This window comes from Danio rerio, chromosome 2 (assembly GCF_052040795.2).
Source record: "Danio rerio strain M-AB ecotype USA chromosome 2, GRCz13ab, whole genome shotgun sequence".
Classification (NCBI taxonomy): domain Eukaryota; kingdom Metazoa; phylum Chordata; class Actinopteri; order Cypriniformes; family Danionidae; genus Danio; species Danio rerio.
In genome coordinates, this window is record NC_141022.1 from 31316518 (window position 1) to 31337539 (window position 21022).

Below are 21022 nucleotides of genomic sequence, written 5' to 3' on the forward strand. Positions count from 1 at the left end.
GTTAAATTCAACATCTCCCTGTCTCATCTGCATAGTCATCCTTGCTGTTCTCATAGTAATCTTCACAAGCTAGCCTTATCGAAAAAGCAGCGGACTGCGGCACACAGGCTCGCAATGACAAACTTAAAATAGATTGACTATCAAAAAGTTGCTAAAATTGCGCAATGACATGAAATAATATAGATCATGCCATCCAACACATGAAAACGAAAGTAACGACTGTGGTTTAAAAATGTAAGGAGTAGAAAGTACAGATATTTGTGTAAAAATGCAAGGAGTAATGGTAAAAGGTTAGCAAAAAAATAACTAGTGAAGTAAAGTACAGTAACGTTTTCTACTGCGTACAGTTGTATTTGTACTTCATTACTTCCCATCTCTGATGGCTACCAGTTTCTAGCATTCTACAGAATATCTTCTTCTGTGTTCGACAAAACAAAGTAACTCAACAGGTTTGAAAAAGCAAGTAAATCATAATTTTAAATATGCGTAAACTTTCCCTTTAAGTTTAAGCAATTACCAAACTTTTTATTCGAATGAATTAAAAAAAAACAATGTCTGAGCATTGTTTACGTTCTGAATGTCCAAAAATGGAGCACAGACAACAGGCCACTGCTACAGTTGACAGAATATAATTTAACTTATACTACATCTGCACCAGATTCAATACGCTGAAAGTAGGTCACGGTGCAGGAAGGTGTTGACATATTTGGGTTCAGCATCACTGTGGGAACGGCACACTCCCCCATAGCCAACACACAAAGAGACCTCGAATGTTAAAACACATGCACTAACCAGAAGCATCAGTGCAGGCTGCACGTGACGAGGGCCTTTTGCGGTTTCCACCATCGCAGGGCTCATCGGCGCAGCTACAGACCAAAGGCTGCCGGCCATCATCCATGTCAACTTCCTCGGTCAATAAGCTCAAGCTGCTTATGAGATGTGTAACACTGCTTGCATCCGCCTTCGATCTGTCTTTTGTCTCACTCTCGAGTGCCTCCGTTTCTCCCTGGCAGTTTTGATTTTCCTCAGAAGCAGCAGTTGTGCTGTAGGACTCGTCTAATGTCCAGCCCTGTGCGGCCCAGTACTGAAACTGTTCCCAGTAGTACTTGTATATCTGTTGGAAGTGGTCGTCCCAGTCTGTCTGTGAGTGGGAAAAGTCTTGTACTGTACTGCTGGAGTTTTCAGGATGTTTCTCCAACCAGCTTTGCCACAGCAGACCCTCTCCATGCTGTTGCCAGTACCTCAACCAGGCCTCGTCTGATGTGGGACAAATCTGTTCACAGGGAGGCTCTGCGATGTCCTCAGAGTTTTCATTTGCGTCTGTATAATCAGAAGAGGTTTCCAAACCCTTGACGGTTGTTTTGTTCTTCGGTCTTGCTAAAACTTGGCCCTTAAAGATGAGAAACAATCATTAGTTTTGAGCCACAGCCAACTCATTTCCTGAAGCAAATGGGGTAAGACTTCACAGTAGCCTCCTTTAATGACAATTTACAAAGAAAACGCAGCTTGACTGCACAGGATAATCCAGGGACTCAAAGCAGCCCTTATTCACATCTGGGCATTAACGTGCTATTATTTGCATGCATATATTAAAAGCCAAGTTTTAAAGCTTACCAGAGAGACACTCTGATAAGATTGGTGAACCACCCTTGACGTAGATGTAAATGCCAGTGAACTTTGCAAATGCAATTCAGTTTAAGAATATGTTGAAATTATTTCAATACAAAATGCATGTTGATGTGTTGATGCTAGATGTAAAAAAAGGTCCATAAAACGGAAAGGTTACAAACAGTCATTAATAATCAATGTGGCAATGCACACAGTTAAGAATCAAGGGTTTTATAATTTACTTTTGTAAGCTCATCATGCATTTGGTCAAAAATACACAGTATAACTGTAATTCTGTGAAATATATTATTACAAATGAAAATAACCACTTCAATTTCAATGTATTTTTTTATAAAAATAAATATGATTTACTCTTGACTTCAGCATTATTTTTTCATAATTATCATCATTCAGAAATCATTCTAACATGCTGATATGCTGCTCAATTATTATGGTTGCTCAAATGTTAACAATGGTTCATATCATATCACCTATGCTTAATACAGTTTGTCTGTGTCATGTGATAAACAGAAAGCTATACATCTGCCAGATCTAGGCCTGTCATGATATCTATTTTTGTGGTACAATATATATCAGCAAAATTTAATGTGATAAACGATATTACTGTCATTTTAAGACACATTGACACTATAACAGCATCATAATGCAAAAATATTCCTCCAAATAACACACTGTAATAATTTATTCTTAAGAATAGTGACTTTTACAATTTAATAACTAGGCATTGGAATCAGAATGTGAAAACTAAATTCCTAAACAAAGCCATATCACCCTGCAGACCAAGACCAGTTACTCACTGAAGCTAAGCAGGGCTGAGCCTGGTCAATACCTGGATGGGAGACCACATGGGAAAACTAGGTTGCTGTTGGAAGTGGTGTTAGTGAGGCCAGCAGGGGGCGCTCAACCTGCAGTCTGTGTGAGTCCTTATGCCCCAGTAAAGTGAAGGGGACAGTCTTTTGGATGAGACGTTAAACCAAGGTCTGTGGTTGTGAAAAATCCCATGGCACTTCTCGTAAAGAGTAGGGGTGTAACCCCGGTGTCCTGGCCAAATTCACTCCTTCAGCCCTTACGATCTTGCCTCCAAATCATCCCCATCCACCAAATTGGCTCTATCACTGTCTCTTCACTCCACTAATGGTGGGTGCATTGGTGCTGTTGTCCTGTACCTGCCGTTGCATCATCCAAGTGGATGCTGCACACTGGTGGTGGTGTGGAGAGACCCCCCTTATGATTGTTAAGCACTTTTTGTTTGTATCACCAAACATGATAAATGCGCTATTTAAATCCACCTTACTTACCTACTTACTTACTAACAAACAAATAATAATAATAAATGTTAACAAAAAAGGTAAAAAGAACTAGAAAAAAAAGCAACAGATCTATTGTCAGCCATTAGGCACCCACATAAAAATATACTATAGCAATAAGTCGATATATTGATCATTGTGACAGGCCTAGCCAAATGTAATTTTAGGTTTGTGTGATCAAGCACAATCTCTATGCAGCTGATTTACGTACTTGCTCATTGTGGACACTCATCACTACTGTCCCATTAGCCTCAGCTGTTAAACCTGTGGACCGCTGGCTAATCATCTGATGCATATTAACGTAGCACAGAATTTTAGTTATCATCTGATTGGAAGTTATATGTGATTTTGTGTCAGGTTTTAAAGTCATCATCTGATTGGATGAATTCTGTGTGATTTTGATCACATTTTAAAGTTTTCATCAGATTGGGTGAAATTTTTTGTGAATTTGTGTCACATTTGGTTGGAGGAATTTTATGTGATTTTGTGTCTTGACCAACTCTCTCCTATTGATCAACTAAGTGCTGAGTTGTCAAAAGTATGTGTCATTTTTGGCACAGATTCTTCAACATAAAAGAGTTTTGCAAGGTCTGTCACTGTAGGGATGATGTTACATTGTTATGACTTAAACAAACTGTGATTGGTTACTTTACATGTCAGTCAAAGAGCTTCAAGTCATTGAAAGCTGGAAAAGAATCTAGACTTTCTGCCGTGTTTCTGAAGGTTTGGCTTTGCAAGATAAACTACCCAGTAGTGCATTATTTCACAAACATGAAAAGAACACAAAGCAGGAAACAGGACAGTGGTCTTGGAATAAAGCCTAAAAGTTTTTTTTAAATGAACATTGTAACAAGCAACATTCTCATAAAAGCATAAAAAGACATACAGCTCTCCTCTGTTTTGATGAGCTGGCAAACTGCACAGGAAGCCCCAAACTGGCCATGAGCAAGGTCTCTTCATCAACAGCAGCATCTTCTTCTTCCTCCTCTTCCTCATCTTCATCCACAGAACAGTTAAGATCTTCTAAAAGCTGTTCCCCATCATTAGTTTCAACATCTCCTGAAAAAATACAAAGTATAAAGTCTTAATGTTTGAGAATTATGGGCTAAATCCAAACCATAAGATGCTGCATGTATTTAAACACTGCAAAATGACTAAACAAATGGTACTTTATATCTCAGAGGAGCGTCAAAACTCTCAAGATATGTTCAGTTCTTTGTGACACTCTGAATAAGAATAATTAATGCATTAGTACTATATCTACCCAGTAAACATTCGGTGTGGTTTGACTATAACATAGTAATAATTTACATGATTTTCTAGGTCATGCTTTTAAATACCATTTCCTCGTATATTTCAGTTTTTTAAGGAAACAAAAAGCCTGCCTATACAAAAGATGTAAACCGTATTGAACAGAAATACAATTTTAAAAAAAACTTTTTAATGCTTGTTTTTTAAAGCTCCAATGAACATTTGTTGAGTACCATTGAGCTGTGCCGATTGTTTAAATTAAATAGCTCAATCATTTTGACCAGATAAAATAAGATATTAACAGGAAACTATACCTTGCACTTGACTGTCAGCTTGACTTGATATAGCTTTAAAATCTGACCGATACAATTCTCGATCACTGTGGATAAACACAAGACAAACAGTATTTTCAGAATAGTAAACAAAAAGGCAAAAACCCATGTCAGCCTAGTGTTCAGTGTCACAGTCTATGCTCACTTCATCAAACATAATAGTGAAAATTTGAAGTGGATCATCACCTTTCAGCAAAGTTGTCCTAAAACTATAGAACACCCATTCTTGTCCTACAGTACGATAATTTTAAATCACTTTGAATATTGACTACTGTATATTAAACCATTACGCAGTTACCCAAAGGTAATCAATGTTCGTTTTTAGATCAATCTACCTTTGTATATAGTAATATATGCGTAATATATACGCATATGTACGTGTGTGAGAGAGCGTGATGCTGTGTCGCTTGTTTGTTGTTGTCTATGTGTGTGTGTATGTGTGTAAATGAGAGAGAGAGCGTGATGCTGTGTCGCTTGTTTGTTGTTGTCTATGTGTGTGTGTATGTGTGTAAATGAGAGAGCGTGATGCTGTGTCGCTTGTTTGTTGTTGTCTATGTGTGTGTGTATGTGTGTAAATGAGAGAGAGAGCGTGATGCTGTGCGTCGCTAGCTTGGTGCTGTCTATGTGTGTTTGTATGTGTCTGAAAGAGAGAGAGTGTGATGCTGTGTGTAAACGTGTGTGTTTATACAGACAGCTTGTTATATCATGTACCTGGGTAATTTTTGGTTGAAACCCCCCCGCCCCCTGGTTAGCGGGAACGGCTGCGGCAGGTAGAAAGCAGGGGGTGCATTGGACAGCAGGACAACAAATGCTGAATATAAGTGGGAGCAGTCGGGTTCGGACTAAAACCTGGCGGGAGCGGGATTAAATATTTAGTCCCACGCAGGCCTCTACAGTACAGTAGCTAAAGGCGGATTCACCATGCTTTGACTGAACTCTTGGAATTTCTAGTTTATATGATCCTAAAGATCTGAGTTATCTGTTGGGTTTGCATTCAGTGATCATGTCTGTAAAGTATTGAGGTCCTAGGCCGTTTAGTGATTTATAGACTACAGTATATAGTATAGTAATAATACTTTAAAATCTATTCTGAATGTAACTGGGAGACTTTACTAACTAGCTATTTTAATTTACATGCTTTTTTAGGTAGTTTAGCTATACTTTGCCTTATATATATATATATATATATATATATATATATATATATATATATATATATATATATATATATATATTTTTTTTTTTTTTGTATATTATGTACTATTATTCTTATTTTCTTGTACTGTGTATTTCTGCATCTTTGGCTCACTTCTGTGTTTTTAAAGTGCTTTATAAGTAAAGTTTGACTTGACTTGAGTTTGACAAATTTAAACTCCAAAATCTGACAATTAAGGGGTTAACATCAAAAAGACCCAAGTCAATGTTGTATGAGCTTGATTACATATTGTTCCAACCGAGATTATAAACCTCTTTTGATTTCAGGATGGATTTCTTTTGGTTTACAGGCTAAACATGTGTCCCACATTTCTTCTCACAGATTTAATATACAATTATTGACAGGTTTTATGTCATGGCACTTTTTTTGCCATGAAGAAAATATCTTTATGACTAAATGATTAAGATTAGACTTGATAGTTTATTCAACTGACCACTGTTCAACCAATCTACCCTAACATTACTGTGCTTTTGGCTCATTTGGGGCCTTTTCTCATTCTCAGCCTATTTAAAACCAGGTAAGGTAGCCAGGTCATTGAATTTTTTCAGCGTCATTTTTGACTTTCTGAGCAAAACTGCACGCCAATCAGATGATCATGTCACACTCAGTCTTGTTTAACACGAATACATACTTAACGTAGGCTCTGGAGCACAAGCAGTGTATAGTCATCTCTGTCTCTTCGCCTTGATAGAAGATGATATCAGCAAGAGGAACAACATTCCGCTCGCCGTAATCAATCATCATGATCGACGCATGAGTGACACCTGTCAACAGAGTTTCTACAAACCCCTCGTAATACTACTGTTTTGTAGCAAGGTCTGAAAACAACCAGGAAAGTCGATAATCAGATACAACGATTCATTAAAACGAAAATGGTTAAAATACTACAGTATCGTTTATCAAACAACACGCACATCTAAATACTGCTGTGCGAGTTTCCCCCTCGTGTTTTGTCCATTGCCCGTCAAATTAAAAGACTCTCTGTAAACTCGCTATACTAAGATCGACAGATTTGCGCGTGTAAGACTTTTATTATGACGCTTGTTTCTTGTTCGGCCACGGACGTTGACCTGAAGCGTTTCCTGTTTGTGTCACATGTAAAGAGAGCCGGTTAAGTCAGGAAGGAATAATATTTATTGAGGACAACAGTATCTGTTTCATCGAGGTGTCATCATGTAAGTACATTTGAAGAAAATATTATTTAAAACGGCTCTTGTAATACATTTATTTAGATGTTTAGATGTTTTACGAACGATAAGATGTGTGGTTTAGATGAATTACTTTCGTGGTGACAGCTCTTAAAACCGCAAAAGCTGGAGCTGTTTAAGGTAACTCAACGTTATGTTTATCTATTATGGTTGTCCATAATTCAAGTGTAACGGAAGACCGAGAGATCTAACGCTATGCTTTTCCTTGCCTTTACTGGCAGTGTTCATTAAAGTAATGGTGAAGGTTGAACAACATTCTTACCTGTCACTGAGGCTGAATGAACCGTTAAAAGTTCTCTGATATCAATGTCATTTCGTTTTAGGACACCGCTGTGAGTTTGTTATGTTTGACCGAGCAACACATTTCCGCTGGAGAAGGTTTGTGTGTTTTAATGTGGCATATATACATATTTATTTCAGTTTATCTGGCTGTTGAATAATCTGTCAAATGGCCAAAGTAAGGTTTGTAAATTGTGTTAGCTGAAGTGTGTCTAAAAAGCTGAAGTCACAAAATGTCAATAGATTTATGATGATTGTTGTCAAACAGTCCCCCGTCTGCTATTGGTTAACAAAAAGATAGCCCCGCCCCAAAATCACGCCATTGGCCAAATGGTGTGGCTTGTAAAAGAGGATGTCAATTTAGTTGTCAAATATAAATTCATGTTTAGAAATATATAAATATACAAATATAAATTTATTACACTTTCATAGGTTACAGAAATACTGAATAATATCGTATATCCTATATAATAATATCCTAATATTCAAATATATATCCTAAAATAAGGGCGACGCAGTGGACGCAGCGGTAGTGGTGTTGCCTCACTCCAAGAAGGTCGCTGGTGCGAGCCTCGCCTGGGTCAGTTGGCGTTTCTGTGTAGAGTTTTCATGTTCTTCCTGCATTTGCGTGGGTTTCCTCCAGGTGCTCCGGTTTCTCCCACAGTCCAAAGACATGCGGTACAGGTGAATTGGGTAGGCTAAATTGTCCGTAGTGTATGAGTGTAAAACATGTGCTGGATAAGTAAGCGGTTCATTCTACTGTGGCGACCCCTGATTAATAAAGGGACTAAGCTGAAAAGAAAATGAATGAATGAACGATCCTTATATAATGAAATGCACTGAGTGGCCCAGTGGGTAGCACTGTCAACTCGCAGCAAGAAGGTCGCTGGCCGGGTCAGTTGGCATTTCTGTGTGGAGTTTGCATGTTTCCTCCGGGTGCTCCAGTTGCCCCCAAAGACATGGGCTATAGGTGAATTGGGTAAGCTAAATTGTCCATAGTGAATGTGTGTGAATGAGAGTGTATGGGTGTTTTCTAGTGATGGGTTGCAGCTGGAAGGGCATCCGCTGTGTAATGGGGCAACCATTACTGCATCCAAAATGGTGTAAAGCCTTGGAGTAACGATTGATGACCAACTAAACTTCTCTGACCACATTTCTAGAACTGCTCGATCGTGCAGATTCGCACTCTATAACATCAGAAAAGTCCGACCCTTCTTATCTGGACATGCAGCTCAACTCCTTGTTCAAGCTCTTGTTCTCTCCAAACTGGATTACTGCAACTCTCTACTAGCTGGGCTTCCAGCTAACTCTATCAAGCCTCTTAAACTGCTCTAGAATGCAGCAGCACGAGTTGTCTTCAATGAACCTAAACGAGCACATGTCACTCCGCTGCTAGTCCGTTTGCACTGGCTGCCAGTTGCTGCTCGCATCAAATTCAAAGCTCTGATGTTTGCCTACAAAGTGACTTCTGGCCTTGCTCCTTCTTATCTGCTCTCACTTCTGCAGATCTATGTGCCCTCCAGAAACTTGCGTTCTGTGAATGAACGTCGCCTCGTGGTTCCATCCCAAAGAGGGAAGAAATCACTTTCGCGAACGCTCACGCTCAATCTGCCCAGTTGGTGGAATGAACTCCCTAACTGCATCAGAACAGCAGAGTCACTCGCTATTTTCAAGAAATGACTAAAAACTCAACTATTTAGTCTCCACTTCACTTCCTAATCTGCAATTGCCTCTCTGAATATCACATTAACTGTACCAAAAAAAAAAAAAAAAAAAAAAAAAAACTAATACTACTAATACTTTCCTTCTTAGACTTTACAGACCTGAAACTTGCCTATAGCACTTATTCATTGTTGCTCTTATAGTTGTGTAAATTGCTTCCTTGTCCTCATTTGTAAGTCGCTTTGGCTAAAAGCGTCTGTTAAATGACTAAATGTAAATGTAATGTAAATGTAAAACATATGCTGGATAAGTTAGCGGTTCATTCCGCTGTGGTGACCCCTCATTAATAAAGGGACTAAGCCGAAAAGAAAATGAGCGAATTAAATGTGCCATATAAATAAACTTGACTTGCCTTAAATTATCACCAAGCGAGCAGCCCTGCATTTATGTTCCTCACAGGTATTTAAAAAGCCGTTGTTAAAGCCTTTTAACACTACAAGTTTTGATTCGATGCAAAGTAATTCTAAAGTGTAAAACTCTGTACTTGATAGCTTTACTGAGGGAATGAAAAACAATCCCACAAAGCACTGCAAAATGACTCATTCACACACATGAACTACAATATCGAAACATAACACTCATCATTTAAATTTAACTGTATTATCAACATATTTATTGCAAATCTTGGCATTTGGCATTTCTGTGTGGAGTTTCATGTTCTCCCCGTGTTCATATGGGTTTCATTCGGGTGCTCCGGTTTTCCCCACAAGTCTAAAGACATGCGATACAGGTGAATTGGCTAAGCTAAATTGTCCATAGTGTATGAGTGTGAATGGAAGTGTATGGGTGTTTCTCAGTGATGGGTTGCAGCTGGAAGGGCATCCACTGTGTAAAACATAAGCTGGATAAGTTGGCGGTTCATTCCGCTGTGGCGACCCCAGATAATAAAGGGACTAAGCCGAAAAGAAAATGAATGAATGAATGAGATTGCTCTATTATTCTTTGCTCTATTCTGCGGTGCTTCATGGGACTTGGTAAAACTAGATTGATTTTAACAACGTCACGGGTGATTTTTAATAGAGTTGTTTGAAAATAAGATGTTTTAATGTTTTAAACTTCAGTCTATGATGCAAATTGGGTCCAATAATAAAAAAAAAAACGCATACAATTTATGAACAACATCATCATCCTCATCTTTTGAAGGTTTATCAGATATTTTTAAATATACTGTATAAATTTAAAGATCTCTTAAAAATTCGCAGTTCCTCTAGATTTATGTTTTACATTTATGTGTTTTAAGTTATATGTCATTTTAAATCTATTCTGTAGAGTTCAGAAGACACATTTGTTCTACTTTAAAATACATAAAATAAAGAAAAAGTTTATTTCACATTCATTAGAATGTTCATTAAAATTGTATATTCGTTGTTATACTAATGCTTTAACTTTAGACAAATTTAGAAGTCAATATTTAATCAAATAACCCTGATTTTTATTCACGCCAAATGAAAACTTTTTTAATTAAGACTCTGAATCTGAACAATTGTCATTGTCTAAAAAAAATGCTTTAAATGTCTGTATTCTATTTTAAATTATGAAGAAATGTTATCAAACATTTTCAAGTGATCTCTTTAAAATGCATATACACAAGATTATTCATGTACAAATTGTATGCAACAAAAGTTGTGTACTAATTTTCAACCTACCTTAAACTCTATATATTGGTGGAAGTGTTTTAATATCATAAAGAGGAACTACATCAACTTTAATTGCATCTTAACTTGCATCATTGACGGTTTGTGTCTCTCATGTCCAGGTCTGCCCTTTGGCAGATTGTTGCCTTGCTCAGCCCATCTGCCATCGGGAGAGGCTAACAGTGAAGCAGCATGTCCAGTGGGAATGAGTCCTGTCTGTTTGAGAACGGATCCATCAGCCTCTTCCCCTGCCTGGTCCATGTGTGGGAGGAGTGGGCAGGACTCGGGCAGATCGAGGATTATCTCAACTTCCTGGAGTATCTGGTCTGGGTTTTCACACCGCTAGTCGTGGTCTTCATCCTGCCCTTTCTCATAGTGATTCTTCTCTATCTGTCAATACTTTTCCTCCATGTGTACAAACGCAAGAACCAGCTGAGGGAAGCATATTCCAATAACCTTTGGGATGGAGCAAGGAAAACTCTGGCCACCCTGTGGGATGGGCATGGTGCTATTTGGCATGGTATGTAATGGATTTGGGTTTTTAATATGCTTTTTTTTTTCCTTTTTTTTTTTTTAGTTTTGGTTTGTTATTTTGTTTCTGCTGACATGGGATTGATGAACAGGAATGACCAAAGCATAACTGAGAAGTCTAAAAACATGATGTAACATCAGACATATATTGTGTGTGTGTTATATTGCAATTTACATTTTTCTTCCAGCCTTAAATGATCTTATACTTTAACAATGCAGATAATGTTGTTTCTGGCATTCCTGCTCTGTATTTATTAAGTGGACCATCTAAACAACTGTTCTGTCTGATTCATTGCACTGGTTTATTGTCTTTCAATTGAACTTTTAAGTGTGTGGTATTTTCTAAAGGTTAGAAATTATTTAAAGTAATGAGAAAAAGTTGACGTTTACGTTTTGTAATAGTTCTATGTAGGCATTGTCCTGTGAAATGATATTGTAATTCAAAATTATATTCTGTTTTAATGTTTCTACATATAGCAGAACATATAAGCTTAATGCCATTAAATAAATGATCACTTACTATTATAAATGCTGAAGATTGAAGTTGTTTTGCATAATAATATTTTGTTAAAACTGTAATTATAAGTTTTCTTCTCTTTCTTTTTTGCTAAATGGAAAGCTTAAAAGAAACACATTTTTGAATTACATTACAATTGTAATTATTTAAATGTCTTTAGTATCACTTTGAAATATTATGAAATGTTCATTTTTCATTTATTTTTATAAAAAGTGTGGCAGGCTGTCAAGCTTCACAAAAATGTTGAATCATGTTCCCCTGATTAATTAGGTATATATTTTCTGACAGGTTATGAAATCCATGGTTTAGACAAGATTCCAGATGAAGGACCTGCTCTCATAGTCTATTATCACGGGGCGATTCCTGTAGACTACTATTATTTCTTGGCAACAGTTATCATTCAGAAGGGAAGAACTTGTCATTCAGTGGCTGATCATTTTCTCTTCAAGGTTCCAGGTAAAAACATTCATAATGGAAAACTTTTAAACTGTCAGACTCAATTATTCATTCAAAAATCTAGTTTCATTGTGATTTGGTCAATTTCGAAACAAACATGCCCTACAACTCTGCACTTAGCATTTAAAATAGCAGAATTTCACTTTATTCTTAACACATGTATGTACTTTTAGCATTACAATTGTTATGGTAAGGTAAACTTTATTGTCCTAAGTGATGTCATGGGTTCATAATCTCTGCTACCTCACATTAATCCAATCATTCACAACAATGATAGATACATTTCTACATTTTAAATATTAATAATAATGAATAAATAAATATATATATATATATATATATATATATATATATATATATATATATATATATATATATATATATTTCAATTGATCTAGCTTTTCTGTGTGTAAATCTGAATGTATTTATCTAATGTAATGCATCCTTTATGGTCTCATACTGGCTAAACACCCTCTGGCTCAGCCTGCCTGCTACAGAAGCCACGCCCCAAGAACCTGCTATTGGTTGAGCTGGAAAGTGATTGATGAATCTTAAGAGACTGCTTTCAGTGGGAACTGTGTCTGAATCAGCTTCTTATCAGCTTTTGGTTGACAGGGCAGTGATCAGGGAGTTACAGAGGGCTGTCTCAATCACATAATAATTCCAGTGCATTGAAACATTTTGAAGTCCTGAAAAGTTCCACAAAGCACTGTAAAAATAAGAATTTATATATATATATATATATATATATATATATATATATATATATATATATATATATATATATGTGTGTGTGTGTGTATATGTATATATATATATATGTATATATATATGTATATATATATATATATGTATATATATATATATATATATATATATATATATATATATATATATATATATATATATATATATATATATATATATTTAATAAAGAATGTTAATTATTTATCTTTTATCGTAAATTAACATAATTATATTAGCACAGAACAATCTAGCAAACATTCAGAATTGAGTAATCGTTGATAATTTGCTTGTATTTGAATGGGATACAAAAATATATTTATTCATTTATAATGTACACACACACACACACACACACACACACACACACACACACGCATACATAAATTTTTATGTGGAAAATATAAATTCTGATGTTCCAGTCTTGATGTTGTACAATCACTATCAGTGTATCTATGTGAAGAGATTTTTTTTTAAATCTTGCTTGAATCTGTGTACAGATACTCTGTGTACCTACTGATTTATGACTTCGAGAGATAGGAATCTGATTATGACCTCAATGTTTTAATTGTGCTCAGGAGGCTTCACGTGTGCACTTTCTTCAGAGATAAACCCATACATGGCATACTTGAAGTACTCAATGTCTACCAAGAAATATTACAGCAATGCCCTGACAGAAGCTCAGAAGTCAGTCCTTTCCATATTTAACAAGATCACACACACACTGATGAGATTATTTGTGCTTTTATTATGTGTTTAACAACCGCGGCAGGCTTTAAGCTCCTGTTGGAGGTGTTCAGTGTGATCCACGGGCCACAGGAGGAGTGTGTGAAGGCTCTGCGGAACGGTCATCTCCTGGGCATCTCTCCTGGTGGAGTACGAGAGGCTCTGTTCAGCGACGAGACGTACCCTCTGCTTTGGGGCAAACGCAAAGGATTTGCACAAGTGGCCATTGACTCTAAAGTGGTAAACGAGGAGTCTCTCCTACTCGTATCCTTTTATACGTGCTGGTTTTGTTGTGCTGACAGTTTGTTTTGTCACTACAGCCAGTCATACCAATGTTTACGCAAAACTTGAGGGAGGGATTTCGCTCTCTTGGAACATTAAGTGAGCACAAAATGATAACTTTTAGCTGTTGTATTATATGTATCATAATAGATCATGGAGGGGTTAAATCTACATGTTTTATCTCAATATTATTTCAGGATTTTTCCGCTGGGTGTATGAGAGGTTTCGTCTGCCAGTAGCACCCATCTATGGAGGATTTCCAGTCAAATTTCGCACCTTCTTGGGTGACCCAATTCCATACGACCCAAAACTCAATGCAGCCGAGTTGGCTGAAAAGGTAAGACTTCTTAAGGCCCTGACATACTTGAAATGAAATTGAAGAATATACTGTAGTGGTGGGATGTATTTTCAATCAAAATCAGGCCAAGAATAATTATGTTTGGATTTTGCTTGGAACTTTGAAACTGCTTGCCAAAGTCAGCTTCCTTGCCAATGTGCAGTTCAGTCAGTAAACACCTCTGCGCTGCAATTGGTCCATGGTGATTATGCAATATGTGGGTGTGGCCTAAGTTTCCATCAAATTAATGTACATTTTCTACAATTAGTTTCTGCAGTTTTGTCTGTTGACTTCAGACCATATTATAAACATGAACACACGTTTCAGAAGGGGTTTATCCTGAAGGGGGATTTGCCCTTTAATAGCGAGAAATAGTTTTTTCCGATCTCTATATATTAAATAATAATATTAATTATTAAATAATAGATAATTTTAATATACATTTTGACCACCCCTATAATGGTTCATTGTGAATTCAAAATCGCACCAATCATTCTATGCAAGAAAAAATCATTCAAGTGTCTGACACCAACAGATGTAGAGCGCTGATAAACATTGTAAGTGTTAACAACACTTTTCTTGTAAAATAGGTGTTTGTATCTACATATAGTCTTCAAATAATATGCATAGTTTGTATAGTTTGACCTACAAGAACTATAATAGCTAATCAGTGGTTACTGTAGGTCAGAATACACCAAATATCCCACAAAACACTGAACAAGTCAATGGGTATTATAAAAAATTAGATGTAATTTAAAATAAATGCATACATTTGATTCACTTAAGGATGTATTACACAAACATTACAGAAAAAGTTGACACTCCCCCCTCCCAGATCGTCAATGTATAACTTTTTATAGAAGAAAATTATGTTGTAATTCTAAAATTTTTAGTGTTCAGTACTTCAGTACAGGTAAAATGGTATTTCAAACCCAAAAAAAGAAGACACTGGGACCTTTAGACCACTAGTTCTGTGTTTGTACATTTTAAGTTCTGTAAAGGTCTGACTTTTAGCTGCATTTGCTGAGTTTGTACTTTAAAAAAAAACAAGAGCTTCTATCCTCTGCACTGTCCCGACAAGTCCTGACCTATTGTTGACTACACTACATACTCCATTGTCATTTGTTTCCAGTGTCTCCTAAGAGTAGATTCTCCATTCATCACATATGCAGGTGCACAAAGTCTGCGTATCCACAGAACACTAGTGTAATAAAGAACACCCCTAATCTCAATCTGTGATTGTATATACTGTAGTAGCATTTATTTAGAAGAACAGTAAGCATTTCTTTCCCAATAATAACAATCTGTCACTTAAAGTGATAGTTTAGCCAAAATGTTGTTATCATTTACCTTCACTTCACAAACCTGTTTGGGTTTCTTTTTTGACTCGACACAAATAAAGATATACTGGAAAATCTTGAAAACATGTAACCACTGACTTCCGTAGTATTAGTTTTTTTCTACTATGGATGTCAAAGGTTACTGCTTTCCAGCTTTCTTTCGAATATTTTAATAGAAGTTCAGCAGAAGAAAAATAAAAACATATAAAGGTTTGGAAACACTTGAGGCTGAATAAATAGTGAGTACATTTTCATATTTGGATGAACTGTCACTCTAATATTAGTACTAATACTAATAATGTTCTTCTATAAAACTTAAGACTATGTTTGTATGTTTGAAATAGTTTTATACTCAAAGTTAACCTTTTTATTGTGTGTGTGTTTCTATGTATGTGTATAAATATATACATATACATTTTTAAGCAGCGTTCAAAAATCTGTCTTTTATATTGCTGAAAATGCCTACTGTCAATTTTGACCACTTCATTTCATGAAAACATTCTTTCTTTTAAAAGAAAAAAACTCAATATGTTCTAGACCTTATCTTGAGCAAAGTACCAACTCTAAAATTAAAATGGTAATATAAATACTTAATAAAAAAAGATATTTATTTATTATTTATTTATAATTTACAAATTATATACAATACCTACAATGTTTACCTTGAATAATTCTATGATAGAATCAAGCTGGCGATACAGCCGTTACAAAAAAGATGCGACTAAAATGTACTCATTCACCAGCCACTTCATTATGTACACCTTAGTAGTACCGGGTTGGATCGATCCTTTAGGATGCTTTCATATTATTGATGCCAAATTCTGACCCTGTCAGAATGTTGCAGCAAAAATTGAGACTCATCAAACCAGGCAGCGTTTTTCCAATCTTATATTGTCCATAATTTTGGTGACCCTGTGTTAATTGTAGCCTTAGTTTTCTGTTCTTAGCTGACAGGAGTGGCACCCGGTGTGGTCTTCTGCTGCTGTAGCCCATCCGCCTCAAGGTTCCACTTGTTGTGCATTCAGAGATGCTCTTCTGCATACATCGGTTGTAGCGAGTGACTATTTGAGTTACCGTTACCTTTCTATCAGCTGGAACTCGTCTGGCCATTCTCCTCTAACCTCTGGCATCAACAAGGCATTTGCGTCCACAGAACTGCCGCTCACTGGATATTTTCTCTATTTTGGACCATTCTCTGTAAACCCCAGAGATGGTTGTGCATGAAAATCCCAGTAGATCAGCAGTTTCTGGAATGCTCAGACCAGCCTGTCTGACACCAATAACCATGCCACGTTCAAAGTCACTTAAATCACCTTTGTTCCTCATTCTGATGCTCGGTTTATACTGCAGAAGATGATGATCTTGACCATAGCTACATGCCTAAATGCATTGAGTTGCTGCCATGTGATTGGCTGATTAAAAATTTGTGTTAGCAAGCAGTTGGACAGGTGTACCTAATAAAGTGGCCGGTGTGTGTATTTATATAGAATTTATTCCTTAAATGTTTATTCTTAGTTACAGATTCAAGCTCGAGATTAAGCCATTGCTAAAAAGTCCCTATGACAGATTTGAATAAATGATCATTGCATTCCCTTTCTAATGAATGATTTAAACCATGGTTCTGTCGTTAGCCAATCTGTCTGCAAATTCAGCTATAAAGTACAGTAGAGACATCACACATTCAGTTCACACCTCGGGTCGAGCGATTTGAAGATTTGTCTTACTAGTGACTTCATAAAGATCACTTATTTTTTCAATTCAACCCATCTGTTCAGGTGCAACAAGCGGTTCAAGCACTTATCGACAAACACCAGAAGATACCTGGAAACATCCTGCGCGCTCTTTTGGAGCGATTCCAAAGGGAACATAAAGAAGATTAGCACACCTGCCTTCTCTCAGACTCAAGTCAATAAATATGCGTCAAGCATACTTCAAATGAATACTGAAGACTTTATAATATCCTTATACCATGCAACTACGTTACTGATACTAAAATGGACATATCAGCACATACTGCAGTGTTGCATATGGAGATAAAAGGTGCGTGTCTTTAACGTCTGATATAGTGTTGTGCATGTTGAAGAGTGTGTGTGTATGTGTCTGTCTGTGTGTGTTGTTTTAAGTTGGAATCAACAATTTATTTGCACACTTTGATTTTATTCAAAGGACCACTGCCAAATTAGTCCGCAAAGCCTTTGTTTAGTGTTGTTTTCTTTTTTCTTTTTTAGAAAAAAGTTGCATCCTCTCCTAAACATTGATATTACTTTCTCATCTGAAGGAATTCTTTTAAACTCATGCGTACTGTGAATTTTTGTGAGCACAGTCAATAATTACAATGACAGATACATGCTTGTTTGTTTGTTTGATGTTGTAATGACAGGTTTTAGTCTAATATATCTCTGTATTAGCTGTCAGACGTGAACTGCTGTCTATATAAAGAAATAGTTTAAACTAAAAATATCAAATGTTTGCTGTTAGGTGGATTTTTTTTCTTCAGTAGAACATTTGATTGTTTGTTTGTTTTGGGGCTAAAACTGTGGTAATTACACTGCAAAAAATGCTTTTCTTAATTCGATTTTTTTTGTCTTGTTTCTAGTCCAAATATATAAAAAAAAATCTTATATCAAGAAGCATTTTCTAGGCAAGCAAAACTTATTCTCTTGTTTTTAGAAATAATGTGGCAATAGTTTTTTCCTTAAAACAAGCAAAATAATCTGCGAGTGGAGTAAGCAAAATAATCTTGTTTTTACTTTTGACATAAGATTATTTTGCTTGCCCCATTAGCAGATTATTTAGCTTGTTCTTAGGGAAAAAATCACATAATTTTGGCAAATTAATTCTGAAAACAAGACAATATGTTTTGCTTGTCTTGAAAATTCCTCTTGATTTAAGAATTTTTTGATATTTGGATTAGAAACGAGACAAAATCTAAGTAAGAAAAGCATTTTCTGCAGTGTAGTGATTCATAAAATTCAACAGTCAACCCACACTTCACACACACACACAATCACTTGTATATATGTTATATGAGGACTCTCCATAAAGGCATAGTATTTTCTACTGTAAAAAAACATTTATTATATGGCTTTACTGCAGTGTTTCTCAACAACGTACCTGGAGGACCACCAGCTCTGCACATTTTCCATGTGTCCTTAACCAAACACACCTGATTCAGATCATCAGCTCATTAGCAGAGACTGAAAGACCTGTAATGTGTGTGACAGACAAAGGAGACATTAAAAACACGTGTCGGTGGTCCCCCGGGAAAGTGGTAGAGAAACACAGCTTTACTCTACTCTTAATTCTAAACACAATGCTTTTAAACAAAAAAAAATCTAAATTTTGAATATCAACAGACCTTGTTATATAAAATTACGCATTTTTAATAATGTCCTCATAAATCACCTTAATAGAGTACAACTAGGACATACCCATGTCATTATACAATTTTATGTCCTCATAAACCACATAAACAAGCACACACACACTATGAATAATAATGGATCCTGATGTGTGTCTCCAGTATGAGCTAAAATCAACCTTTAATGTTTTACTGAAGAAAAACTTCACCTGCATGTTGGATGTCCTCAGGGTGAGTAAATTAACAGCAAAAGAAGAATTCAGATGCAAAAACCTCTAAATGCCATCTAAACGTTTCTTGTAAAATGAGCAGTTTGGCCAGGCTCTTGATAAATAGGGTGTTTTCATCGTCTGTAAAGTGAAATAATTGAACATGAACAGGAGGTTAAGAAAGATGTTCATTTTCGAAGGAAATTTCAAAAGGCATTTAGAGGTTTTTGCATCTGAGCTCTTCAAATGTTCATGTTGTTGTTGAACCATCTGTCAGTTGATATTGATTAATCTAATTTTGAGAGTTTATTATAACATTCTGGTGATAAACCATGAGTATGCAACTGATAGTGATTTGGCGCAGGCATGAAACATTACAAGTCTTTTAACATTCATAAAGAGTTTGTAACATTCCTGAAATGTGTGGATTTACTAGTTCATTACACGCAACATAAAAAGGCTGTTATTGAATCTGTCTGATCAGCGTGGAAATAAATGGCTGTAAATGTGTAATTTTTTTCATAACAGAAATTTTATGATTGACAATAAACTTCGTATTCCTATGGATTCGGTGTTGGTAGTTGAGTTTTAACACACTTGTAAAGAAAATATCACATGTGTGAGAGATAAAACGTCAACCTTTGCTGTGATCTCGGTGTTTGGTGAATGAAAGGAAAAATGAAACAGTGTTGATATTTATAAATCTGTTTGTTACAGACTTACAGCAGCTCTCTGTCCATTGTAACCCAATCCCCCTTCCAAAATCACTTGAAAGAAAATAAAATATTATTATTTATTATTTGTTCTTTTTTTATTGACCTTATTCTAAAATGCGGAAGTGCGCCAGTTTTCGCGATTGTCTTCTTAGAACTTCCGATTCAGTCGCCTATGGGAGAAACGACTAGGAATAATAAACGGCAGAAAACGGTCAAACTACTTGCTCAACAAACAAATGTTTGCATGACTATACAGACCACGTAGAATAATATAATAAGAAAATATCAAGTTGCAACATCAAGCAGCGTAATGAGCAGTTTTTAAAGTCAAAAAATGAATGGAAGTGAATGAGAACGGAAGTCTCAAGCCAAAAAGATTCAAATGGCAGCGCCAGCTCGTCGGCGGAGAATAAGGTGAAAAACCCAGCAAAACATGTAACATACCCGGTTTTTAGTTTAAAAAAAAATAAAAGAACCAAACAATTAAGTTAACATTATCTTTGGTTTTATTTTTTAAACCATAGAATAACATTCCCAGAACATTACAGGGTGTGTATTTTAAAATACCCTAAACATACTATACGCTATTCAGAATGTTACCTTGTGATTCATTTTAAGTTATTTTTGTATTTCTATTCAATAGGTTGATCATTTTACAAATAACTGTAAAATTTGATTTATAGTACGTTACAGGGTGGTTATTTTTACGTCATTATTTACATCCTTTTTTAACAACTGTAAAAACACTATAATTTTACACTTTAAACTATATTTGCACAATTGCATGACTCAAATTGGTCATTCATTTTCCTTTCGGCTTAGACCCTTTACTCATCTGGGGTCACCACAGTGGAATGAACCGCCAACTTATCCAGCATATGTTTTACACAGCGGATGCCCTTCCAGCTGCAACCAAGTACTGGGAAGCATCCATACACACTTATGCACTACAGGATAATTTAGCTTACCCAGTTCACCTGTACTGCATGTCTTTGGACACCAACACAAGGAGAACATCTGGGTGTTCACATTGATAGCTTGCTGTCCTTGGGTCCACATATAACCAGTATTTGTTTTCGCGTGCAGCAGTGATTATTTATATATATATATATATATATATATATATTTTTTTTTTTTAAAGATTTTTAAAGATTTTGGGGTACAGCAAAAAGTTCTCTTTTTATTTTACAAAGCTGTTATTGGAAGCATTATGCGCTTTGGATTT

At 36.0% G+C, this 21022-nt stretch overlaps 2 protein-coding genes across 7 annotated transcripts in view; one reads left to right on the forward strand and one right to left on the reverse strand.

The window, feature by feature from the left end:
* tgs1 (trimethylguanosine synthase 1) overlaps nt 1–6710 on the reverse strand; it is a 39580-nt gene extending 32870 nt beyond the window's left edge. For 2 of the 3 annotated variants that reach the window (XR_015477509.1, XM_087238737.1), the window contains exons 1-5: nt 6650–6694; nt 6367–6553; nt 4502–4566; nt 3823–3995; nt 793–1390 (exon numbers count right to left, since the gene is read on the reverse strand). Coding sequence is in view for 2 of the 3 variants with exons in the window: in XM_087238737.1 (XP_087094863.1) it covers nt 793–1390; nt 3823–3995; nt 4502–4566; nt 6367–6479 (949 nt within the window). In the remaining variant the exon portion in view is untranslated. 3 annotated transcript variants of the gene reach the window in all.
* A 118-nt stretch (nt 6711–6828) lies between these two features.
* tmem68 (transmembrane protein 68) lies at nt 6829–19880 on the forward strand. Of its 4 annotated transcripts, none has more exons than XM_087238971.1 (8): nt 6829–7063; nt 7267–7321; nt 10701–11098; nt 11915–12082; nt 13405–13792; nt 13873–13933; nt 14032–14171; nt 17287–19880. In XM_087238971.1, the coding sequence occupies exons 5-8, from the start codon at nt 13577–13579 to the stop codon at nt 17389–17391; spliced, it is 522 nt and encodes a 173-aa protein (XP_087095097.1). In that variant the 5' UTR covers nt 6829–7063; nt 7267–7321; nt 10701–11098; nt 11915–12082; nt 13405–13576; the 3' UTR covers nt 17392–19880.
* Nucleotides 19881–21022: the final 1142 nt, after the last annotated feature.